The sequence below is a fragment of the Pristis pectinata genome, chromosome 29 (genome assembly GCF_009764475.1).
Source record: "Pristis pectinata isolate sPriPec2 chromosome 29, sPriPec2.1.pri, whole genome shotgun sequence".
Classification (NCBI taxonomy): Eukaryota; Metazoa; Chordata; class Chondrichthyes; order Rhinopristiformes; family Pristidae; genus Pristis; species Pristis pectinata.
The window spans coordinates 159,602-186,475 of NC_067433.1; the positions used below are offsets into that span (position 1 = coordinate 159,602).

The 26,874-nt window shown below is 43.4% G+C and overlaps 1 protein-coding gene across 2 annotated transcripts in view; it reads right to left on the bottom strand.

The window, feature by feature from the left end:
• Nucleotides 1-244: 244 nt before the first annotated feature.
• The window catches only part of LOC127584220 (protransforming growth factor alpha-like), a 36,316-nt gene continuing 9,686 nt past the window's right edge, over nt 245-26,874 (bottom strand). The window contains exons 2-6 of one of the 2 annotated variants that reach the window (XM_052040842.1): nt 25,754-25,801; nt 8,228-8,345; nt 3,099-3,248; nt 1,092-1,195; nt 245-597 (exon numbers count right to left, since the gene is read on the bottom strand). In XM_052040842.1, coding sequence (XP_051896802.1) covers nt 590-597; nt 1,092-1,195; nt 3,099-3,248; nt 8,228-8,345; nt 25,754-25,801 — 428 coding nt within the window. In that variant the 3' untranslated portion in view covers nt 245-589. The remainder of the gene's footprint in view (nt 598-1,091; nt 1,196-3,098; nt 3,249-8,227; nt 8,346-25,753; nt 25,802-26,874) is intronic. The other variant, XM_052040841.1, reaches the window with a different exon arrangement.

The following is a 26,874-nucleotide window of genomic DNA, read 5'->3' on the forward strand; positions in this document are numbered from 1 at the left end:
AACAAAATAAATCAGAGGGGTGTTGAGAAATTTTGATCTAGAAGGGGGTTGTGAGCAAATTCAATGGTAACTCTCAATAATGCAGGGATACAGGAAAATAGAAAAGGAACAGGAGTTATTGGAGAGTTCCTTCAAAGACCCAGGGCTGGCTCAATGGCCTCTTTCTGTGAATAACTAAGTGACATCATACGGCAGACACACATATTAAAAAAAATGTTTATTTTCACATGTAAGATGTTTAAATAGTTTTACATATAATTTGAACTCTCTCTGGTCCTTAAATAATCAAACAATCTCACAGCTATTTATCAATGGTTTCTGCTTATAATCTGTAGATGTTGAAGATGAGATATTCTTCACTGTGTTATCTCCAATGTTTCTATAAATTAAATGATAGGACAAACAAAAAAATAATGGAACTTCCATATAATACAAAATGCTTTCTTCTGCGCTCAACAGATGTGGTCCCTCTACCTGAGGTCAGATGACCCTGGGTGTGGCAGGAACATGAAGGCTGAGAGCCTATTACTGTGCTATGGCAGTGGAGAGATGCAGAGGTCAGAAGTAGCCCGCAAAATACCATCAATTCTTACACCCCTAGATGAAACAGAAACACAAGCAAATCATCAGAACATGGATTGCGAACACAGCCCTGAAGGACATTACAAAGTTAGACTTGTCTTGATAGGGAGGTGAAAGGCAGACATCTCAAAGCACTTGGCAGTGTAAGACGTCTATTTAGAAGTGCAGTCAGTGACGTGGGAATCATGGCAGCCGTTTGGTGCGCAGCAAGGTCTGACAATCAGCAATCTGATCCTGGCCAAATAATTTGCTTTCGAAGTCATGCCTGAGAAAAAATATTAGCCAGGGTGGTGGGATATTTTATGCCCACATGAGAGGGCAGATGGTTTAACATCACTTGTAATGTTGAAAGGCAATAGAGCCAGGAATCATCAGCATAAATCTTCGGTTCATGTCCCCAGAAGTGGATTTGAATCTGTAAGATTCTGGCTTGAGGAGAGGGTACTACTGACTGAGCCACTGCTATTAGCAAGTTTATTAACCACTGATAACACAGTCAAATGCCTTGCCTGTGTCTCCATGGATGCTTGGCGACCCACTCTTCAGCAGGCTGGCTTCGGGCCCAGCAAGCATTCTTCGGCAGAGTTCACAGTTCTTTCGTTTCCGGCAGCAGCTGGTAGAGAGTGAATAGAGAGGTCTGTGACCATCTGTAAGAGCAATGTGGTTGTCACCAGGCAAAGATCAGCCTTTTAACAATGTCTTTCCCATCGCTTCCAGAACCACTCAAAGCACTTTACTGCCAGTGAAGTAACTTTGAAACATCATTACTGCTGTAACTTAAAATAAAAACAGCCTGCAAATTAATGAAAGCTCTGACAAACAGGTGGCAATTACAAAATTAAACCCCAGCCAATCTGAACTCAACTTGAGCATCTGGTATTTGTTCCACCATCATTGTAAACACAATAAGATCAAACACACGATTGATCCATTTGATGACGAAAGACCAAACATTGATCGAGAACTGAGGACAAATGTGGTGGTAACACAAGGTAAAGCATCCTGACCTGGATTAAGTATTGAGACGGGACAGCACATCATCATCTGACCCAACCCTGACACGTCACTAGGCTCAGGTCACACCACCAGGCTCCAGTGAAAATGACCAGTTAATCTGATCTTTATAATAATGTGGACTGAATGAGAAATATTGGTCAGAACAACTTTCTTTAATGCAGTGCCGTGGGATCTTTCTTTCACCTTCAACTGAAAGGATTGATGCAGGCTCACTTTAACATCTCATTTGAATGTCAGCAGCTGTGGCAGCAAAGTTCTGTGAAACTGGACTCAACCAAAAAAGTCCACGCTGGAGTGTATCTGAACACTACAACATTCCACCTCAGAGGCAAGAATGCTGCCTATTGGATCATGGTCAACTCTCTGCAATGGAATAAACATAATGAGGGCACAGAAGATTCAGCAGTGTTTTGATTTAACCCATTTAGGAATTTGATAGAGGTAAATGGTTCCATCTGCCTGTCTCACCCTTGAGTAGTTTCCATGATCAGATTCCAGCACTTGTAGCCTTTGTGTTCCTGCTCATTACCGTCCAGCCTCTGTCTCCACCTTCCCCCTCCTCCTTCCCCCTCCTCCTTCCCCACCTGGCTCCATCTACATCATTCCTCGCCCCTCCTCAGCCCACCTATCACCTCCCGGCCACTGTCTCACCCCTTCCCCTCTCCTCTTTATACCAGCTACCTTCCCTCTCCATTCTCAGTCCTGATGCAAAGTCTTGACCTGAAATGTTGATAGTTCTTTTCCCTCCACAGATGCTGCCTGACCTCCTGAGTTCCTCCAGTGATTTTTTTTTTGCTCCAGATTCCACTATCTGCAGTGGTGGAACCCAAGATATGAGGCACGTGATATAAAATTGGAGGCAGAACATCGGGAAAGAAGTAAGAACTTTTTTCAAGTGAGGTTCAAGTCTGGAACTCTCTTTCATAAAAATCACAAATACCAAACTAATCTAAGTTTCATCAATTGATGTTTGCCAGCAGAGGTACAAGGCAACAGTAGAAGGAGATTCAATGGAAACTTTAATATCCTGCAAGTCCTTTCCTTAACCTCCCCAACTTCCCCTTCATGATGCTTCTCCAAACCCACATCCATGCACTTTCGTTATCTCCAAACAAACTGATGTCCATTTTTTCCAATAGCATTTCCCCAAGGCCCCCTGATACGTTCCCACTATGTTAAAGTCATAAAATGAGTGCAAGTTGTTGTTGGGCAAGCTGAGAGGGAGGGAGGAAAATGCTGGAGAGAGCAAGGAGAGAAATACTACTAATGCAAGTGAGGAGGAAAAATAACCCCCCTTCACACACTTTTAACAGTCTCAGTATTCTACGGATTTTTTTCCAAGCGTAAAATGCTACAAAATATCCAAGATTGTTCAAAGCTTTGGAAAACTGCAAGTTCATCCATTCATGAAAGAATTTGCTAGCTATCTTGTGTTTGGCATCAGGTGGTAAACCCCATCCCAACCATAGCCCACCCATCCCCTCAGAGATAGAACTTACTGTAGTAAGACACAAACTGCAATCAGGAGAACGGAGACAATGACCAACACTACAACTAATGTCGTGATTGCTTGTTGCTTCTGTCTGATGGCCACCACAGCGAGGATGTCAGCATGCTCACACCGTGTCCCGATGAAGCCAGGGTGACACCTGCAAAAGATATCTGATTTGTAAATCACAGGCAATCCAGGAGGAGACTATTTGGCCCATTTTTGACAGATCTAGAACACTGAACATAGAACATACAGTGCAGGAACAGGCCCTTTCGCTCACCATGTTTGTGTCAACCATGATGCAAATTTAAACTAATCCCATCTGCCTGCACATTGTCTATATCTCTCCATTCCAGTGGACATTATGGCATAGGAGCAGAATTAGGCTATTTGCCCATCTAGTCTGCCTCCCCATTTAATCATGGCTGATTTATTTTTCCCTCGCGACCCCATTCCCCTGCCTTTTCCCTGTAACCTTTGATTCCCTTACTAATCAAGAACCTATCAACCTCCACTTTAAATATACCAAATGACTTGGCCTCCACAGCCATCTGTGGCAATGAATTCCACAGATTCACCACCCTCTGGCTAATCTCTGTTCTGAAGGGATGTCCTTCTATTCTGAGGCTGTGCCCTCTGACTCTCCCACTACTGGAAACATCCTCTCCGCATCCACTCTGTCCAAGTCTTTCAATATTTGGTAGGTTTCAATAAGATGCCCCCTCATTCTTCTAAACTTCAGTGAGTACAGGCCCAGAGCCATCAAACGCTCCTCATATGTTAATCCCTTCACCCCCAGGATCATTCTTGTAAATGTGTTCTGGACCCTCTCCGATGCCAGCACATCCTTCCTCAGATATGGGGCCCAAACCTGCTCACAATACTCCAAATGTGGTCTGACCAATACCTTACAGAGCCTCAGGATTACATCCCTGCTTTTATATTCTAGTCCTCTCGAAATGAATGTGAACATTGCGTTTGCCTTCCTTACTACCGACTCAACCTGCAAGTTAACCTTTTGGGAATCCTGCACTAGGACTCCCAAGTCCTTTTGCACCTCCGATTTCTGAATTCGCTCCCCATTTAGAAAATAGGCTACGCTTTTATTCCTTCTACCAAAGTGCATGACCGTACACTTCCCTACACTGTATTCCATCTGCCATTTCTTTGCCCATTCCTCCTGCAGGAGGACCTGCCCAGGTCCTTCTGCAGACTCCCTGCTTCCTCAACACTATCTTCCCCTCCACCCATCTTTGTATCATCCGCAAACTTGGCCACAAAGCCATCAGTCTTGTCATCCAGTTCGTTAACATATAACATGATAATGGACTCTAACATCTTACCAACCATTGAAGTCAGGCTAACTGGCCTATAATTTCCTGTCTTTTGCCTGCCTCCCTTCTTAAAGAGTGGAGTGATATTTGCAATTTTCCAGTCCTCTGGAATCATCCCTGAATTTAGTGATTCTTGAAAGATCACTACGAACACCTCCACAATCTCTTCAGCTACCTCTTTCAGAACTCTGGGGTGTAGTCCATCTGGTCCAGGTGAATTATCTACCTTCAGACCTTTCAGCTTCCCAAGCATCTTCTCCGTGGTAATAGTGACTACACTCACTTCTGCCCCCGATTCTCTCAAATTTCTGGCATGTTGCTGGTGTCTTCCACAGTGAAGACTGACGTAAAATACTTATTCAGTTCGTCCGCCATTTCTTTGTTCCCCATTACTACCTCTCCAGCGTCATTTTCCAGTGATCCGATGTCCACTCCTGCCGCTCTTTTATTATTTATATATCTGGAAAAAACTTTTGGTATCCTCTTTTATATTATTGGCTAGTTACCTTCGTATTTCTTCTGTTCTCCACTTATTGCTTTTTTAGTTGCCTTCTGTTGGTTTTTAAAAGCTTCCCAATCCTCTAGCTTCCCACTAATTTTTGCAATATGGTATGCCCTCTCTTTTGCTTTTATGCTGTCTTTGACTTCCTTTGTCAGCCACGGTTGCCTCATCCTCCCTTTAGAATGCTTCTTCTTTGGGATGAATTGATCCTGCGTCTTCCGAATTACTCCCAGAAACTCCTGTCATTGCTGCTCTACCGTCATCCCTGCTACGGTCCCCTTCCAATCAGCTTTGGCCAGCTCCTCTCATGCCTCTGTAGTTACCTTTACTCAACTGTAATACTGATACATCTGATGTTAGCTTCTCCCTCTCAAACTACAGGGTGAATTCTATCATATTATGATCACTGCTTCCTAAGGGTTCCTTTACCTTAAGCTCCCTAATCAAATCTGGTTCATTGCACAACACCAAATCCAGAATTGCCTTTTCTCGAGTTAGCTGCTCTAAAAAGCCATCTCGTAGTAGGCATTCTACAAACTCCTTCCCTTGGGATCCAGTACCAACCTGATTTTCCCAATCTACCTGCATATTGAAATCCCCCATGACCACTGTAACATTGCTCTTTTTACACACCTTTACTATCTCCTGTTGTAATTTGTACCCCACATCCTGGCTACTATTCAGAGGCCCGTATATAACTCCCAATAGGGAGTTTTTACGCTTGCGGTTTCTTTTCTTCTACATCTTCTGATCCGATGTCACTTCTTTCAACGGATATGATTTCACTTTTCTACCAACAGAGCCACCCCACCCCCTCTGCCCACCTGCCTGTCTTTTCAATAGGATGTGTATCCTTGGATGTTTAACTCCCATTTGTGAATCTTCTTTCAACCACGACTCTGTGATGCCCACAACGTCATACCTGCCAATTGCTAACTACGCTATAAGCTCATCTACCTTATTTGATATACTGCGTGCATTCATATATGACACTTTCAGTCCTGTATTCACCACCCTCCTTCTCAAATCTCCATGCTGCCTGAAGTTAAATTCTTACCCCTTTCTTAACTTTCTGTTCCCTTGTTTCCGTGCTATATAACTATATGCCTTCCCCTGGCAACTTGTGCAGGCACCCACCACTCTCTCTGTAAAAACTTGCCTTGTAAATCTCCTTTAAACTTTCGCCCTCTCACCTTAAAGCTATGCCCTCTGGTATTTGACATTTCCACGCCGGGTAAAAGACTGACTACCTACCCTGCCTGTGCCTCTTACTTTATAAACTTCTATCGGGTCTCCCCTCAGCCTCCAATGCTCCAGAGAAAACAATCCAAGTTTGTCCAACCTCTCCTTATAGCAAATACTCTCTAATCCAGGCAACATCTTGGTTAATCTCTTCTGCACCCTCTCCAAAGCCTCCACATACTTCCTGTAATGCAGTGACCAGAACTGCACACAATACTCCAAATGTGGCCTAAACAAAGTTTTATACAGATGCAACACAACTTCCTGACTTTTATATTCAGCACCCCGATCAATGAAGGCAAGTATGCTGTGTGTTTTCTTTACCATCCGATCTACTTGTGTTGCCACTTTCAGGGAGCTATAGACTTGCACCCCAAAATCCCTCTGTACATCACTGTTGCTCAGGGTCCTGCCATTGACTGTAAACTTTCCTCTTACATTTGATTTCTCAAAGTGCAACACCTCACAATTGTCTGGATTAAACACCATCTGCTATTTCTCTGCCCACATTTCCAACTGGTCTATATCCTGAATACTTTGACAAGCTTCCTCACTATCCATAACTCCACCAATTTTTGTGTCATTTGCAAACTTACTAATCAGCCCACCTACATTTTCATCGAAATCATTTGTATATAATCAGAAACAACAGAGGTCCCAATATTGATCCTTGTAGAACACCACTGGTCACAGACCTCCTGTCAGAATAACACCCCTCCATCACTACCTCGTCTTCTATGCCCAAGTCAGTTTTGAATCCAATCTAGCAAGGCTCCATCGATCCTATGTGTCTTAATCTTCTTTATCAGCTTATCATGAAGGACCTTGTTGATAGCCTTACTAAAATCCACGTATACAACATCCATTGCCCAAACCTGATCAATCATCTTCGTCATCTCCTCAAAAACTTAATCAAGTTTGTAGACATGACCTCCTCCTGAATATCCCTAATAAGACCATGCTTTTCCACCTGCAAGTAGATCCTATCCCTATGAATCTTCTCCAGTAATTTCCCTACCACTGACGTGAGGCTCACTGGCCTACAATTTCCTATTACCCTTCTTAAATAGAGGAAAAACGTTAGTTATTCTGTTGCTAGTGAGGATACAAAGATCTTTGTCAAGGCCTCAGCAATTTTCTCTCTTGCTGCCTTCAATAATCTCTAGATCCCATCAAGCCCTGGGGACTTATCCAACTTAATGTTCTTTAAGAGCCCAAATACCTCCTCCTTCCCGATATCATCAACATGCCCATGAATATCACCGTAGCCCTCCCTGATCTCACTATCCTCCATGTGAATACTGATGTGAAGTACTCGTTTAATACCTCACCCACTTCCTCTGGCTCCAGGCATAAATTCCCTCCTTTGTCCTTGAGCAGTCCTACCCCCTCTCGGGTTCCCCTCCTGTTTTTATTGCATGTATAAAGTGCCTTGGATTCTTTTTAGTCTTACTTGCCAAGGACATTTCAGTCCTGATGCAGGGTTTTGACCCAAAACGTCGATCATCCCTTTGCCTCCACAGATGCTGCTTGGCCCACTGAGTTTATCCAGCAGTTTGTTTTTTGCATCATTTGGAAGAATGATAGGTGAAATTATTCGGATGTATAAGATTTTGAGATGAATTGACAGGGTAAACGTTGAGATACTGCTTCCCCTGACTAGAGAGTCTAGAACAACGATAGAGGGTAGGCTGTTTAGAATGGAGATGAGGAGAAATTTCTTAAATCACAGGTTTGTAAATTTTTGCAGATTTTCCCCCAGAGCTGTAGATGCTCAATTGTGGAGTACACTCAAAAATAAACTTATGGACACTGAAGGAATCAGGGATAAGGGGATCAGGAGGCAAAGTGGATGAGCTAGAGAATAGGCCACCATCCTACTGAATGATAAAGAAGTTCTGAGGGCTTTTTCCTGCCTTGATTCCTTCCATTCTCATTAGGAAAGGTCATTGTTAGATCCCATATTGCATTATCATTCAGATGGTAAGGGGTTTTCAGTCTGACATCAAAGACAGTTGATGGAATCATCTGAGGAGTTACCTGACCAAGGTGACTTACACACATGCTGGAGCAGACTCCTGGACTAAGAAGCGGCAGGTCCCATGAAAGCAGAACTGTCGATGAGTGTCTGGACAGTCATCAAAATGCGATCGTACTGCAGCAGCAACAGGAGGACCTTGGGAAAGAAACGAAAGGTCAACAATATGAGGCAATTACCATTGTCCTGCACATAAACACAGAGTCTCAGTGTCCTTCAGCCTCTGGTTCCACCTAATATGCAAAACAAATCTGGGCCAACTTTTTAACACTGTGCCAAAGGAGATCTCACCAATGTAAATAACATCCTTTGGGTAAGAGGTTAGACCTGTTTGTTCTGGGCACTTTCAGGTGGATACAACAGATACTGAAATGCTTTGACGTTTCAGCTGCCTGGTACCAGCGGCACCTGTATCATTCAATTTCACAGTCTCCATCCTATCACAGACATGAACCTTGTCCTCCACATCCCTATCCCTCCTCTGCAACTTACAACACCTTTGATTTATCACTTTCCCTAGTTCTGATGAAGGGTCATTGACCTTAGACATTAATGTTTCTCTCTCCATGGCCTGTTGAATATCTACAGCACTTTCCAATTTCCAGAAGTTTGCTTTTCATTTCCTTTACTTGCGGCTCTGGAAAACAGGGAGAACTCCCCAATTCTTCAAGTGACACTGAGGGTTTACTTACACCCAGTCACAGGTTAAAGAAGCTTGACAGGACCTCAGTTTAACACCCGACTGACATCAGTGCAGCACTGCATTAGTAACGCACCAGGGGATATGGATCATCTGCAGGCAAAAGGGATTTAGTTTAATTTGGCATCATGTTCGGCATAGACGTAGTGGGCCAAAGGGCCCGTTCCTGTGCTGTACTGTTCCATGTTCTATGAGAATTGACTGTAGAGTAGTAGAATTTGACCACATAGCTTTCTGACTCAGAGGCAGGGGTGCTACTCACTGAGCCACAGTTGACATCAGTGAGGAGGTCTAGGACATCTGAGGGGTTCAGAAGAATGTATTGCATTGCCACACCGATGCAGATCTAATTTAGCTCTTCCAAACTATTCAGGCACCTCTTTTGCAAGCCATATTACCACAAAGATTTGACATCGGAACTGTCCTGATTTAGTCTGCTCTTGCTGTGACAGGGTAACAGAGCCGTTCGATGCCAACATTGTGCTTTCTCCCGCATTGCTACATCTTGTTCAACTAGTTCCAGATACAGTAAATCTGGGTCACAGTCAATTGTTAATACTTGACACTCCAATGATGACTGCCAAGATCATCTGACGCTCAAACACACACCTGTTGAACTCTGAAGATACCATTGTGTAGTGTGCGCACGGTGGTTTCACTTTATTCAGAGATAAGCAAGACACACTACCGTCCAACACCTGCTCTTGAAGGTGCCTGCTCCAATACTGCAACTCCCTAGTGCCCAAACACAATTCCTCAGCCTTTGATATGACAGTGGTTGGCTCCTAACCAAGTGGCAGAGCAGATTTACCAAAACTCCAATCCTTTCAAGTCTTATAGGGTTTCCAACCCTACACCAAAATCTTATTCAAAGAGCTTTCATAAATACAGCAAGGGCATCAGCTCTGGCCAGGAAGAGGATATTTAGTTCTAAGCCCTACCTTAGGTTCTTCGACTGACCTGAAAAACCTTAACAATACCTCATATTTTTTTTCTCTCTCTCAATCTAGTATCATTGTTTGTTTTTCAGATGTGCAAGTTACGTATAATTTGTTTACTAAGTTTGTTAACTTATGTTTGTCCTTATCTTGTAATGTACCATGTAGCTCCTGCAAAAAGCTAATATTCATGGCATTTATACCCTATGTATACCTATGACAATAAACTTGAACTTACCTACACTACATCTGCTACTCATCAGAGGTGAACTGATGACAGACAAGTGTGTAAATAATTTCCTTTGAATTTCTAGTTTGATGATATTTACGTGATGCATTTCACAATCAGAGAGTTTACTATTTAGGAAATTCAGCAGCCAATTTGCAGACAGAAAGATCCCATAGACAACAACCAGATCATGCCTTGGTTGAAAGATACGACAGAACACCGGGGAGAACTCTGGCTCTTCTTACAATAGTGACAATAGTGGCTATGGGTCACCTACGTTCACCTGAGAGGCATAGATGGTGACTTGGCTACAATATTATTGGAAAACACCTCTGACAGCATGGTGTTCCAATAAGGTTAGCTCCTCCAGAACAGAAGGAAAAGGAGAAGATTGGGTGGAGGGTGGCAATTTTTACTTAACTTGTTTGGTGAGGTGGGGGGGGGGGGGGCAGGTTTCACGTCCCTTGGATTAAATTCTGGGCAGTGTTGCTGGGTTCTGCTTAAAGATTTGACCGACCTGGCGAGTTTTAAATTGATCACAATTCTTAAACCCTGCTTTCAGTGGACACCTTTTCTCCAACGCCCTCCCATCATTATATTAACCCCCCCCACCCGATCATCTGCCGATGATAATTTCATAGAAATATTGCAACATTAGGAACAGGTAGAGGATGTTCTACTATTCAGTGAGATCATGCAAATTTGTAGTTCAACAGTACATACCTCAACACCCTTAAACAACTTACATTGGTGAACTTCAGTTTTCATCTCTCCAGGGGAGCTCACCAGCTACAGAGAGTTTTTCCTCTTTGTGTGAAGAAGCACTTCCTGATTTTCTTAAGTTGCCAATTCTAATGTTACAGTTCTGTTTCCTTTGTCCCCAAGTCCACTTCCAAATAATATAGATTCATTTTGTTCAATCCTTTGAAAAATGTTGCCTTGGTCACTGCCCCACAGTCAAGAAATGTTTATGTAACCTCTTAAACCCTGGTATCATTCTCAGTAACCTGTAGTCTATTCCTCATGTTTCCTCAGGATTCATCAGTGTAAGAATTTCAACCCATTCCTTTCATCTCTGCTGCTGCTTGTACTGAGTTTTTGGAAGAAAATGTGATTTGAACTTGAGAAATATTTGACTCAAATGTCTCAGCATGCCACTTAGTTCAAGGGCAACTAGGGATGGACAATAAATGCTGGCCTTGCCAGCAGCATCCAGATGATAAACAATGAATAAATAAAAAAATAATGGCCACCTAGTTTGGCAGGACACAGAGGATTATATGATTGGATCAATCCCAAAACTGAGATTACGTCAATCAGACAAAATGCTTTGTTCTCCAGCTTGCCTCAGAAGAGTGTTGTATTAAAGAGTTAAGAACACAAGGAGAGAGGGAATACACAGAAACAATGTCCCTGACAGATAAAATATCCAAGTGACTCAAAGGATTAGGTTTGCAACCAAGCAGAGCTCTCACTAATCCTACAACCAGTGGGTTATTTTCTCATTTTGTCTGACAAGTAATATCACCAAACCCAAAAAAGCTCCTCCACTTTTGACCAATTATAATTTATACCCAGGCTTTCTTCATTTGGAATTTTTTCGCTGGATATAGATCGAAATATTCAACTTGTTTAGGCTTTGCAGTGCAGAAGGAAAAGTCAAGTTTAACAGAAATGTTTGTTTGAGGTACCAGCCGGCATTGAGGAAAGGGAACAAAAGTGATTTTTTAATTTAGAATCATTGCAGCGTAGGAGGAGGCCAAGCAGCCCCTCTGCTCCTGCTGGTGTTTCTGTTCTCACCCACCTCCGTCATGATCTCATTCTATTGCTTTCCGCCTCCTGTGTTTATCCAGCCTTCCCTTAAACCTCCCTTTGCTTTTCTCCTCAGTCACTCTCCATGGCAGCAAGTCCACATTCCTGCCAGGTTGAGAAGTTTTGCCTGAATTTACAATTTGATGAATATCCTGTCTTTACAGTTCTGTTTTCTGAACCCACAAGCAGAAAATCACAAAGATGACTATCAGCCGCCTCTCAGGTTTCTCCTCCACCTAACATATTTCCAGAACCGTCAGTCTTTCCTCCATACTCGTAAATCTCTTTTGCACCTTCCCAGTGTCTTATATCATTTCACCACACTGGGACCAGACTAGTACACAGGGCTGCTCACCACACAGCAAGTCTCTAGAGAAACAATTAAACAGCTGCATATGTGGATAAGAAGGTAGATTGATCTTTCTATATCTTCACAGTCATCCCTTGGTGAAATGAGTACGAGTAGAGGGAGGGTTCAGAGGCTAATTGATAATCTGACAGGCCTTGACATGAAAGTTGCTTCCTGGCCATAACTATTTTCAAAACCAGTCCTTTATGGTTGACTCCACAACCCATATGATCAGGGATTAGTTTGGGAGAGGCAATGGGAGTTTTGGCATGATTCATCGACATCCACTGGATGAGGGCTTCAAACGAGACATCAACCTAGTCCAGAGTTCCGGTCACCACTGCAAAGGTGAGTTTGGAGTGGGAATTGAATCCAGACCTTCCAGCTCAAGAGGATGGAACACTATCTATTGACCTTACAGAGGTTAACAAAATCATGAGGGGCATAGATAAAGTGGTTGGTCACAAGCTTTTTTTTTCAGGGTAGGGGAGTCTAAAACTAGAGGGTGTAAGCTTAAGCTGAGAGGGAAAGATTTAAAGGGGATCTGAGAGGCAACTATTTACACACAGAGGGTGGTGGGTATATGTTAAGAGCTGCCAGAGGAAGTGGTAGAGGCAGATACAATTACAATGTTTAAAAGAAATTTAGACAGGTACATGGAAGGGAAAAGTTTAGAGGGATATGGGCCAAATGCAGGTAAATGGGACTAGATCAGATAGGCAACTTGGTCAGCAGGCACAATTTGGACTGAATGGGTCTGTTTCCATCTGTATATCTCTATGACTGTCAGCCAGCACCTCTTTCCCAGGGCACCAATGCTCAATACAAGAGCGCATGGCTTTAAAGTAATGGGTGGGAAGTTCAAGGGAGATATCAGAGGAAGTTTTTTTTACCCAGAGAGTGGTAGGGGCATGGAATGCACTGCCTGGGGCGGTGGTGGAGGCAGGTACATTGGTCAAATTCAAGAGATTACTAGATAAGCATATGGAGGAATTTAAAATAGAGGGATATGTGGGAGGAAGGGGTTAGATAGTCTTAGGCGAGGTTTAAAGGTCAGCAGAACATTGTGGGCGGAAAGGCCTGTATTGTGCCGCACTGTTCCATGTTCTAAAGAAAAGACTGGCATAAGCAGGTAGGCAGAGAGAGACTGAGGGAGACCAAGTGACAGAGATGTTGACAGATTTGGACTGTGGTCACAGTGATTAGGTGTTGTTAAAGAGCTGGAGCATGGAGCACCTTCAGAACATGGAACTCTGAACAGTACGGCACTGGCCATTCGGCCCATGATGTGCCATTCTTGACATTTCTAACCTGAGGAAAAGATTCTAACTATCTATGCCTCTCATAATTTTAAAAACCACTATCAGATCTCCCCTCAGCCTCCAACACTCCAGGAAGAACAATTCAAGTTTGTCCAACCTTTCCTTACAGCTCGTATCCTCTAATCCAGGCAGCATCCCGGTAAATCTCTTCTGTACCCGTTCCACAGTCTGCACATCCTTCCTATAATGGGGCAACCAGAACGGCACACAATACTCCAAGTGTGGTCTGACTAAAATTTTCAATAGATGCAGCATGACTTCCTTAATCTTACACTCAACACCCCTACCAGTGAAGGTAAACATGCCGTTATGCCTCCTTTACCACCTTATCCACTCGCGTAGCCACTTTCAGTGAACTATGGACTTGGACCTCAAGATCCCTCTGTACGTAATGCTATTAAGGGACCTACCATTAACTGCATACTTTCATTTGACCTCCCAAAGTGCAACACCTCACACTTGCCTGGATTAAACTCCATCTACCACTGTAACTGATTTATATCCCGCTGTATTCTTTGATAGTCCTTGACACTGTCCACAGCTCCACCAATCTTGGTGTCATCCACAAACTTACTGAGAATACTTCACATCCCAAAAGTTTCGGAATCTAAATTCCAAATTTAGAGTTGGAATCTAAATCTGGGATAGACACAAAGATACAAAATGATCGTCACCCGTATCACCTGCCAGTTTATTTGTACACAGACTCACTTGATTTTTAGTGGCCTGCGTGCTACACACAATTTCGATCCATTTTGAAATATAGAAACCAACAGTGGAGAAGATGCAAATGAAAATTTACACGAACAAGACCTATAGCAATAACTTGCATTCGTAAAGTGCTTTTTGTATTAAGGAGACCATTCAGCCCATCATTCTTATTATTGGCTCTTGCTGTGAGAGCTCAGTGGGTCTCCTGCTCCCTCCCCATGACACCAAAATTGGCAGTGAGGTGGGCAGTGAACAAGGTTGTCTAAGGTTAACACAGGATCTAGATCAACTAGGAATGTGGACAAAGGAATGGCAGATGGAATTTAACACAGACAAGTGCAAAGTGATGCACTTTGGTAAGTTAAAGCAGGACTTGCACTGGAAATGACAGGACTCTGGGGAGTGATGTAGAACAGAGAGACCTGGGGGTACAAGTAAATAGTTCCTTGAAAGTGATGACACAGGTAGATAAGGTGGTGAAGCCAGGATTGGAAGGCTCAGGTGACTGAGAAAAACACCAACTGGCCTTCAATCCAACTAACTCACTTATCCCAATAACTGCACAATAAATGGCCTCTACTGCCTTCCTCAATCCCTGAAGGGATGTAAACACTTGCAGGTTAAAATTTCTCTAAGATAAAATTCCATCACCAATTCCCAGAGGCAATGGCTTAGAATTCTAGAATTACTGGCTGAAATGATTCAGCCTGGCTGGTACAAAAGGACAGAACATTTCTCAGCCGCTCTACTTCCCAGCTGTTGCTATATCCCTTTTCTTTGCTGGATATGTCAAAATATAATGGCTTCCCGCCACCAGTCATGACCAATTATAATCCGTCAGTTAGCTCCCAATAGTTAAAGATAAATGCAGATCATACTTCAGTCACAGTGAACTTAAGGCACTCCTCCACACAGAACTATTAGATAGCCACTGATAAATACAATGGGGAATTCAAGAGAAACACCTTTACCCAGAGCAGTGAGAGTGTGGATCTTTGCTCCCCTGGGGAGCCGTTGAGCTGAATGGCTGAGATACATTTAAAGGGAACTAAACAAACACACAATGGAGGAAGGAGAGAGGATAACCTGGTGCAGCTTTTACATAGCCTCAGGAGTTTACGGTCAGAGCTGTATAGCACAGAAACCACTCCTTTGGCCTAACAGATCGACACTAACCTTCAAGCATCCATTTATACTAGTCCTGCACAAATCCCATTTTATAATACTCACATGTCCATCAATTCCCACCAGATTCTTCCGCTCACTCCACACGAGGGGAAATTTACAGCAGCAAATTAATCCACTAACTTGCATATTTTGGGATGTAGGAGGAATCTGGAGCACACATAGTCACAGCAAGAATGGGCAAACTCCACACGGACAGCACCATAGGCCAGGATTGAACCTGGGTCTGGGGCTATGAGGCAGTGGCTATACTAGCAGTGCCACTGTGTCAGTATTTTAAGGGACATAGCAAGCTGCATTCACACAGCAAGATCCCAGAAACAGCAATGTGATAACAACCAGATAATCTGTTTTAGTGATGCTGATGAAGGGAAAAATATTGGCCAGAACACCAGGAAGATCTCTCCTGTTCTTTAGATTAGCTATGTGGAATGATTATGTTCACTTCACAGAAAAAGAAAGAGGGCTTCAGTTTAATACCTGTAAGATGCAAGTACCAGCCTAGAATTTTGTGCTGCAATCTCTCGAGTGCTACTTGAACCCACACCCTTGCAATTCAGGAGTCACAGAGCCATACAGTTGTACAGCAGGAAACAGGCACTTATGACCCGGGTTCAATTCCGGCCGCTGTCTGTAAGGAATTTGTACGCTCTCCCCGTGTCTGCGTGGGTTTCCTCCGGGTGCTCCGGTTTCCTCCCACATCCCAAAGACGGAGAGGTTAGGTAGTTGTGGGCATGCTATGTTGGCGCCGGAAGCGTGGCGACACTTGCGGGCTGCCCCCGGAACACTCCGCGCAAAAGATGCATTTCACTGTGTGTTTCAATGTACACGTGACTAATAAAGAGATCTTAAGATCTTGTCTTGTCTTGTCTACATGAGCTGGTTCCAGTTGCCTTCATTTGGCCCATATCCCTCTAAACCTTTCCTATCCACGTACCTGCCCAAATGTCTTATAAATGTTGTAACTGTAATATTGTAATTGACAGTGAAGATGGTTATCAGGATTTACAGAGGGATCTTGATCAGCTGGGTAAGTGGGCTAAGGAATGGCAAATGGAGCTTAATTTGGATAAGTGCAAGGCATTCAGATAAGTCCATTTTGGGAAGACAAATGAGGGTAGGACTTTCACAACGAACGGTAGGGCCCTGGGGAGTGTTATAGAACAGAGGGACCTAGGAGTACAAGTACATGGTTCCCTGAAAGTGGCATCACAGGTAGACAGGGTGGCGAAGAAGGCTTATCGCATGCTGGCCTTCATCAGTCAGGGCACTGAGTATAGAAGTTGGGATGTTATGTTGCAGTTGTACATGATGTTAGTGAGGCCACACTTGGAGTATTGTGTTCCTTTTTGGTCACCCTGCTATAGGAGTGATGCCATTAAGCTGGAAAGAGTGCAGAGGAGGTTTACGAGGATGTTGCCAGGACTCGAGGGACTGAGTTATGGAGAGAGGTTGAGCAGGTTGGGACTTTTTTCTTTGGAGCATAGGAGAATGTGAGGCGATCTTATAGAGCTGTATAAAATCACAAGGATAGGGTGAGTCAATGCACAGAGTCTTTTTCCCAGGGTTGGGGAATCAAGAATTAGAGGGCATAGGTTTAAGGTGAGAGGGGAGAGACGATAGGAACTTGAGGGGCAACATTTTCACCCAGACAGTGGTCAGTACATTGAATGAGCTGCCAGTGGGAGTGGTTGAGGCAGGTACATTAACAACATTTATAAAAGGTACTCAGACAGGTACACGGAAAGGAAAAGTTCAGAGGGATATGGACCAAATGTGGGCAAATGGCACAGTTCTTTGAAAAGTTTGTTAATTAGCAGTTAGGGATAAAAGGATTTTTGACTACCAATCAAATTCATCCTGTTCAGTAACAAGGAATCTGGGTACAGATAGGAGAGGACATCTGTAGCAATCAATGACCGGGTTTCAAGGTGATTAAGTCATTGTTGTAATAAAGAAAATGTGCTTGCTACTTTGTGCATAGCAAGCTCCCGGAAACAAGTGTAATTGGGATAGATGTTATAAAGGCCACCTGAGACATCTACTCTGCTGTTTCTCAAGAAGTGTCATGGGGTCTTTTACATTCACCTGAGATGGGGCCTCAGTTTTGAGAAGCTGCTATCCTTCTCCAGTCTGTAACATCGTTGTCTCCTAACAGCCATCAAAATCTCAGTTGTGAGAAAACACATCTCAGGCAAACTAATCTCATTTCAATTTTAATTATTCATTACTCCCATAGCATACTGGGAGAAGTGGCAGAGTTGCTCAGCCCTCAGCTCTCCATCCTCTAGCCGGTATTTCTACAGCTCCCACCAGAAAGATGTGGGGCTGGCTTTGGAACATTCAGAGGTTACAAAAGGTGCTAAGGCTCTTTCTGTCACTCTGCTTTTCCCCAGGCGTAATCCCTACTTCATCTGTAAGAAACAAAATTTGGCTTTGAGCTGTAACCACAGAGAGCACCAGATGGACAAAGCTCATGTTTGATGAAAGGCCATTGGCCTGAAACATCAGTTCTCTTTCTCTTTAATGATGTTTCCTGACCTGTTAAGGATTTCCAGCATTTGCACTATTTTGCTTTTCAAACACCTGATCTCAGTTACTGACATGCACTTGAATTTCTGAACAATCAAGTCTGCTTCCAGGTAAATATGTCTGTCCCTTCAGTTTCATTAGAACCTGCTCACCACAAGCACTGCTTTGAATCTTGTCTTGGATTTCATAATTTGCAAATTTCCATTTTATGCTGGTAGGTCGGTCAACAAATGGACAAAACAAAAATGTCATTGTAATGCTTTAATAGTACAAGATCAACCAGCCTAACAGGTTCAACTTGTGGTCGGCTAAGCAAATGCTAACTTTTAACTCAAATGGGAAGAGCCACTGAAATGATGAAATGGAATTATTTTGCTCATTTTCTCAGTGAGCATAGCTAGCAAGACCAATATTTTCTGTCTATCCCCATTTACCCACACTGGCGGTACCAAGTCCCCTTCTGTACGGAGAAGAATATCTTGCAGGCTTGATGGAAGAGTTCATGAACTTGGCAAAGCAGCCCTGGAGAGCATTCTGTACATCTTCTCTTGATTTTTATCAAGTGACTCCTTCTACTAGCAGCCCAGGTTCTTGGAACAAGACTGGGTGAATTGTGATGCCCCTGTAAGTCAAATAGTATGCCAATATTCACTAATAGTGCTACAGGAGCAGGAGGCACCTTTGTCACTGTAAACCTTGTTTAACAAGAGGCAAGAACAATGCATCTGCAGGGCTGCATCAGTGGGAGCTGTGCATAGGTACTGTGCTTGAACAACAACAACTTATATTTATGCAGCACCTTGAACACAACAATAACATTACAAGATGCTTCATAGGGACACTATTACTCTAAAGAAATGTGCTGAGCCATGTAAATTCAGTCAAAAGCTAAGTATTAGGGAGCATCTGAAAGGAAAAGATTAAGATTAGTACATCGAAACACAGTGAAATGCATCTTTTGCGTAGAGTTCTGGGGGCAACCCGCAAGTGTCGCCACGCTTCTGGCGCCGACATAGCATGCCCACAACTTCCTAACCTGTACGCCTTTAGAATGTGGGAGGAAACCGGAGCACCCAGAGGAAACCCACGCAGATACGGGGAGAACTTACAAACTCCTTACAGACAGTGGCCGGATTTGAACCCGGGTTGCGCTAACCGCTACACTACCGTGCCTGAGGCAAAGGTGGAACACTAGCGCTTGAATCCCAGGCAACTAAAGGTATGGCCACCAATGGCAGAGCAATCCAACTCAGGGGAGAGCTAGAGGCCAGAATTTAAAGTGTTCAGGGATCATCAGGTTGTAGAACTGTAAGAAATTACAGAGATAAGGAAGGACTGAGAGTTTTAAAAAGAAGGCATGCTTAACCGTGGGGTGCAGTTGGGACGTAGGCAGTAGACTTTTTGTTGGCCTCAGGTTTGTGGAGGAGGTTGGTTGGAGGTGCCTTAGTTTGGTTAAGTCTGGATGAAGTGTGTTTGCACCAGGTTCCACACTGATCATGTACAAGGAACGACTCAGATCGAAAACGATTGGAAATACAGAAACAAGGCAACTTCCTTTCAGCAATACCAGAGAGGCAAAGGAAAGGACAGTAAAACCAGATTCAGTAGGGATTGGATAATTGGACAGGGAAAATATTGGAGGGCTATGGAACAAACGTGAGTGAATTTGTTATTTTGTAGAGGTAGCATTGGCCAGATGGGCTGAATGGTCTCCTGTGCTGTGTTCCTACATCACTGGACATCTTTACAAATTTTAAGATCCAAAAGAACAAAAATATTACTTATTCATTTGATATTCTGTTATAATCTTCATCAGTAAAAACCAAGCATAGTGTGAATACTGACAAGCAAAGGCAATTATTTGTGGCAGGTGATTGCCTTTTTGTTGTCACTTTTCAGAAGTCAAAACTCCAGCCAAACTGGTAACACATGCCCCGATCTGCCACTTGTGATCTGCTCGCTCGTTAAATGCCTCAGATTGGCACTGGCGACTCGTTCAGTTGAGGCTGAATCATACCAGGCCAACGATCTTCTACAATTGTCCTCGCAGCATTCATCCTTGGACTGATAATGCTGTGTTTTTGCTGCTTTGAATATTACAATTCTGCAGTAATGGAGCTTATAACCAAGCCAGATGCACTGGTTGTGGCATAGAATCCTGTAGTACGGACGTCAGGATGAGATTTTAAACCAAAGCTATTTCTGCTTCAATATATTTCACAGCAACTATTTGACACAGGAGAGCTCTTCCAGTGTTTAGAGCCAATATTGATCCCTCAACTAACAATGTTTCCGATCACTGTCATGTTGCTGTTTGTGGGAGCTCCCTGTGCACATACTGGCTGCTGTGTTCCTTACGTTACAACAGTGGGGAGATTTCAAAGGTATTTAAATGACGAAAATATTTAGGCATGTCCTGAAAGGCTGTTTGATGGAAAAGCAGAGAAGGTTGCTGACTCCGGAGGTGCTGTAATTGTCAGATGGATTGTGGACCAGCATAGGAGGGGCTCCAGTGTTTACAGAAGGCATTGTGTTAGAATAGAGTTGCTGATAATAGCAAGAATCAAGATGATGTAAGTCTTGCGACTTCCAGGTCACACAACTGCATCCCCAGAATGCAGGCTGCTGCCCAGGCCAGATTTTGAATCAGCATTTAAATACTGCAGTCAATTTCATACAAATATATGCCTTTAATCAGCAGTGTACCTTCCTGTGTGGAGCAATTTCCTATTGCATTATCAACAGATTATCACAGGCAACTGGCTAAAGCACAGTCATCTCAGCAATGAATTGTTTCCTGTTGCCCACACTCTCAGACATCTATGAGATTCCACTCGCATAGTTTCTGCTCTCCCGGAAAGTCTATTCCACAGGTTCATTACATGCTGCTTTGGGAATGGAGCAGGGATTTTCCCCCAAGTGTTCCGGCGAACACACCGGTGTCTCTTTACCTAGTTATGATCATATTGTTATTTGTGGGATCCTACAGTGCACAAATGACTGCTGTGTCTCCTATGTTACAATGGTGAGGCTGCTCACTGGAGCTTTGTGACTTGGAGGTTGTGAAAGGTGATATTGAAATAAAAATCTTTACATCACAAGACTTAAAAACAATGAAAACATTCAATGTACCTTCCTCCATCACACAGAAGAAATTCTTACGCCCAAGTACTGCCAAGTGGTAGAGAACTCGTCATTTGTGGATCAGCAAATTTCTCAGGTGGGAATTCTCTCAGTTTTTAAACGCAGGATTGAGCTGTTTAGCACCCGTCCTCTTTCCATGTCTGAGCCTGTGTCAGGAATTCACAGGTAAAATGCTGCACAGGAGCAACATCTAACTTAACCTGACAGAAGTAGGTAGGTTAATTGACACCTGTGACTTGCCCTTTATGTATGTGGCTGGCAGGAGAACTGGAATGGCAGAAACGGGGGTGGGGGGGGGGGGGGCCACAAAGGGTGAGGGAGTCGATCAGGGTGAGTTAATGTAGATGTGTGTTGCTTGTTGTCCTGGAGGCAGTGGGCCAAAGGCTGTTTCTGTGGAGCAGGACTCTGACTTAATAGGACAGGGTGTGCAAAAAGTTCAATATGGGGAATGAGATTTAGAGAGGGAGTTCCTGAGTTAGGATCTCAGCAGCTGAAGGCATCGCTCTCAGTGAGGAAGCATTAAAACTGGGAATGCTTAAGAGATGAGAGTTGAAGGAGTATGGAGTCTGAGTAGTTGGAGGGTGGCCAAGGCTTTCTTGGTCTGCAGCTGGTTTCAGGGATTGGGAGGGCTCATAGGCACAGAATAGTTTTAATAAATGGGCAAATATTTTAGGGTTGGAGCAAACAGTCTGCCTCTCTACCTTGTCGATCTTTTCATCATTTTGAACAATCCTATCGGATAGGATTTCCACTGAAGTGCTTTCTAGACTTTCAGATGCAGGATGCATGTGTTGCCCTGGGAGATAAGTCACTGAAGTGTATTCAGAAGTTTTGTGAAAGAAAATCCCAGGAATACGAATCTATATTCTTTTACAGGTTGAATAGAATCATGTTTCAAATGGGCATCCCACAAAGAAGTGAAAAGTCTTTTGATGTGAATCTTTCCTTAGTAAAGAGGAAACAAGGACACAGAGATCGAAGATGAAGACACTCGATTCCCTCCACATTGGGAGAGAAATGAAAATCCCAGATGATTTCGTCTGTTCAGGTTATGAGTGACTCAGTGCCTTTGGTAGGGCTGTGTTACAACAAGTAGGCAGTCAGACCTCAAAAGAAGCACAAGTTCAAGTCTCTTCTAAGATCGTGGAAAAATTATGGGGAAGTGGCAGGGAGTGACATTAATTGGATCTAACACTGAAAACACAATTGCTCAGATGGCTTCTCTGTTGCATCATTCAGCATGTTCGAGTAGCCTCAGGAATTCAATTTCCCAACAAGATGAAGTCATCACATGAAATAGGACAGCCTTGAGCCATTGTTAAATCAGCTCTGCCTTAACACACCCTCTCTGAGTTCAGAAGGTCGTGGGTTCAATCTCCTCTCACAAGACTCAAACACAGACATTTAGGCTGAACCTCAGTGTGCAGTCTGGAGGGTGGCTGCACTAACTTTCAGATGAGACATTAAACATCGAACAGCATAGCACAGGAACAGGCTCTTCGGCCCATGAACACTGTGCTGAACACAATGCCGAATTAAACTAAATCTCTTCTGCCTGTATGTGATCCTTATCCCTCCGTTCCTTGAAATATTCATGTGCCTTTCTAACAACTTCTTAAAGGCGCTACCTGCTCTCCTGATGGACGTTAAGGATCCTAAGACACTAACCTGAAGAAGTTATCCCTGGTGTTCTGGTTTCCATATAATACCACTTTAGTTTGTGTGAGCTTGCTGTGCACAAATTAGCAGCTATATTTCCTAAATTACAAAAGTGACTGTATTCAAGAGTACTTCATTGGACAGAAACTGTTTGGGACACCTTGTGGTCAGAGAAGAAATCCAAGTCTTCCATCAAAACTGCTTGGTAACAGCAAAAACACAAGTCATTCCTGCTTTGCAAAAAGATTCACTCCAGATATCAACCAGGAGACCCAAGCTGAAGTTGCTGCCCAGTTCTGAAGGGGGGGGGGGGGGGGCATTTATTGAGATCAAATTCCTGCATGAGGGCTGTCTCCAACACTATTTAACAATGATCAGAAACTGGGAGTTGTCCTTGCTTATATTCTTGCCATAAGATGAACAAAATGCTGAAAGTACAGAGCTGGTCATTATCAACCTGAAATGTTAACTCTGTTTTACTCTACAAAGATGTTGCCTGACCTGCTGCGCACTGCCACCACTTTTTGTGTTTATTTCATATCTCCAACATTTATAGTTCTACTGCTTTTCAACTAAGATAATTAGCTGAGATTATTTGCTGTGTACTGAACATCTAAACTGTTACTCCAGATGACCAAGGCAACAACATTTGAAATGTAGTCTTTCAGTTGGGCTATGCTTTAGGAAGCTCAAGACTGCAATGTTCTTCTCTGCCTTCAGTTTCATAGTCAGTACTTCCTATTTGCCACACTCATCTCAGGCAGAACAAAAAGGCTTTGTTTAGAGCCCACTGAACCAGTGAAAATACAGGTGACCCCATGTTACTGCCATTTAGTTAATGGAAATTCACCCCTACAGAATTCACAAATCACTACACAACGATTTGATATACGGAATAAAATTTGCTCTCACAGAATTTATGTGGAAAAAAAGTAAATTAATCAACACAAATTAATTTGTTTTCAACTCATGTTTCTTGACGCATACACATAAGACAGCTTCACGTAATGGAAATCACGATACGGACTTTCTAGGAATGCAACACCCCATAATGTGGGGGATGCTTGTATGTGCATTCTTGCTCAATCTAAAGACCTGCCCTTCAACAGAATCTGAGAGTGATATCTCTCAGTGAAACATTTTAACTGTCAACTATGGGTTTGTGAGTAGTTATCTTGCCTCTAAATCAGAAGGTTGTGAGTTCGTCCTGCCCCAGAGATCTCGTAGAATCATGGAGATGTACAATAAGGAAACAAGCCATTTGGATCACCATATCCACACTGATCTCAGCACTCCTAGTGCAGTGGTGGGCCATGAAAGATTCCATAACACTGGAAGAGGAGCAGTAGGGGTGATTCTCATGTTCCAGGCAATATTTATCAATATCACTAGAACAGGGTATCTGGGCAAAATGCTATTGCTGTTTGTGGGAGCTTGCTGAGGGTTGATTGGCTGTTGCTACAGTAGTAACCACATTTCAAACATACTTCATTGGCTGAAAAGCTCTTTGGAACAAACAGAAGGCTGAAAGGCCCTACGGATATACATGTTCTTTCATTCTGGCTTTTAAATGGAACTGATACTCCAGAGGACATTGCAGCACAGGCCAGGTCAGGAATGACTACCCACTGTATGCTCTTCCATTTCCTAAGCCAATAGAAACCATCCAACATTTAGTCCCAGTTTAAGCCACCATCCTGATTGTGAACATGCAACCATTTGAAGCATCTAGCACAAAGGCCCTTTTCTAATTGCTTTAGCAGCGGCTAGTAAACTGATGCTATTTATTCATGTCACACCTGCCTTACAATGATATGGCAGAGGAACTGGGTTTCCCTGTTATCAATTCAAAGTCGCCGCATCTCTTCTTCCAGAAACACTCAGTCATAAGTCACTGAAAATATGTTTCATGTTTGCTCGTGATATTTCTGTTCCTTTGAACAATATTCTCTTGAATTTAGAAAGACTAGGTTGGGCTGATTGATATGTTTAGCACGTAAAATGATTCACTGGAGAGAAACCATGGTCTGGTAGGGGTGTGAACTCAGCGCAAGAGAAACAACGTGAAAATTTGAGCCAGTTGTTTGAAGCTGATGTCAGGAAATAAGATATAGGAGAATGGAGAATTGTAACTCTCTCCTCACCTCCACACAGGGACTAGGGGTTAGTTGTTGCTTTCAAGAATGGGACTCATTTTTCTTTTGGGGGGAGGGGAAGCAAGAAATAACTTGGACGCCAGGGGCTGGGTATCTTAGGGTGAGTGATTCCCTTCCTGACTCCTAAAGTTTTTCATAATCTGCAAATCAGGATTATGATGAAATACTCTCCACTTCCCTGGATGAATGCAGCTCCAACAACACACAAGAGGTTCAACACCCTCCAGGACAAAGCACCTTATCCACCACCCCACACAGTCATACCCTCCAAAACCAGCCCACCATGGCTGAAATGTGTACAAAATGCACTGCAGTTATTTGCCGAGGCTACTCCAACAAGTACCTCCTGAACCCACAACCTCTACTACCAAGGAGGACAAAGGTAGCAGGTATAGGGCATCACCACCACCTCCAGGCTCCCCTCCATACTGCACGCCATCCTGACTTGGAAATATATGACTTGTCTTTCATCATTGCTAGGTTTAAGTCCTAGAACTCCCTTTTCAACACACTGTGGGAGTACCTTCTCCAGAAGGTTTAGTCTGTAAAGTGGCTCCTCACTAACTTCTAGAGGGTAATAAATGCCAGTGGAATCCACGTGATAATAAATAGTAAAATAAAAAGGCCACATGGCAAGGGAGGGTGAATGGATCTAAGGTAGCCAGCTAAGTTGTATAACAGCCTGAGGAGCTGAATGACCTTCCACTGCTCCCCTAATACATCTGAGAAGTTCAACATTTACAAAATTTCCAGGAAAATTAAATCAAACGTATAACTTTTCAAGTTAATTGTGCAATCTGCCTACTCACCGGTCAATGTTGCATTTTCCAGAGCATTGCAGACAAATAAAACAGCACCTATTAAAAAGAGAAAACAGGAGTCAGCTGCTATTCTGTAGAAAAGGACATTTGCATCTTCACATCTCTGTAATGTCCAAAGACTTACCACAGTGAGCAAAGTTAAAAATATTTCAGTGAAAAACACAGTGATGCTGGAGGAACTCTGCAGGCCAGGCAGCATCCGTGGAGAAATATCATCTACTGCATTCAGTGCTCCAAGTGTGGCCTCCTCTACATCGGCGAGACCAAATGCAGACTAGGTGACCATTTGCAGAACACCTTCACTTTGTCCGTAACTGCGATCTGCATCTCCCCGTTGCTAGTCATTTCAACTCTTCACCCCCACCCCTCCACCCCCCACATCCATCATAGATACGTCAGTCCTATAAGACCATAAGACAAAGGAGCAGAAGTCGGCCATTTGGCCCATTGAGTCTGCTCCGCCATTCTATCATGAGCTGATCCATTCTCCCATTTAGCCCCACTCCCCTGCCTTCTCACCATAACCTTTGATGCCCTGACTATTCAGATAACTATCGATCTCTGCCTTAAATACACCCAATGACTTTGCCTCCACAGATGCCCATGGCAACAAATTCCACACATTCACCACTCTCTGGCTAAAGAAATTTCTCCGCATCTCTGTTCTGAATGGGCGCCCTTCAATCCTGAAGTCGTGCCCTCTTGTACTAGACTTCCCTACCATGGGAACCAAAATTTGCCACATCTACTCCGTCCATGCCTGTGGGCAGGCACGGTAGTGTAGCGGTTAGTGTAACGTTATTACAGTGCCAGCAACCCGGGTTCAATTCCCGCCGCTGTCTGTAAGGAATTTGTACATTCTCCCTGTGTGTCTGCGTGGGTTTCCTCCGGGTGCTCCGGTTTCCTCCCACATTCCAAAGACGTATGGGTTAGGAAGTTGAGGGCATGCTATGTTGGCGCCGGAAGCGTGGTGACCCCAGAACACTCTACGCAAAAGATGCATTTCACTGTGTGTTTTGATGTACATGTGACTAATAAAGATATCTGATCTGATCTTAACATTCGAAATGTTTCTATGAGGTCCCCCGTCATTCTTCTGAACTTCAAGG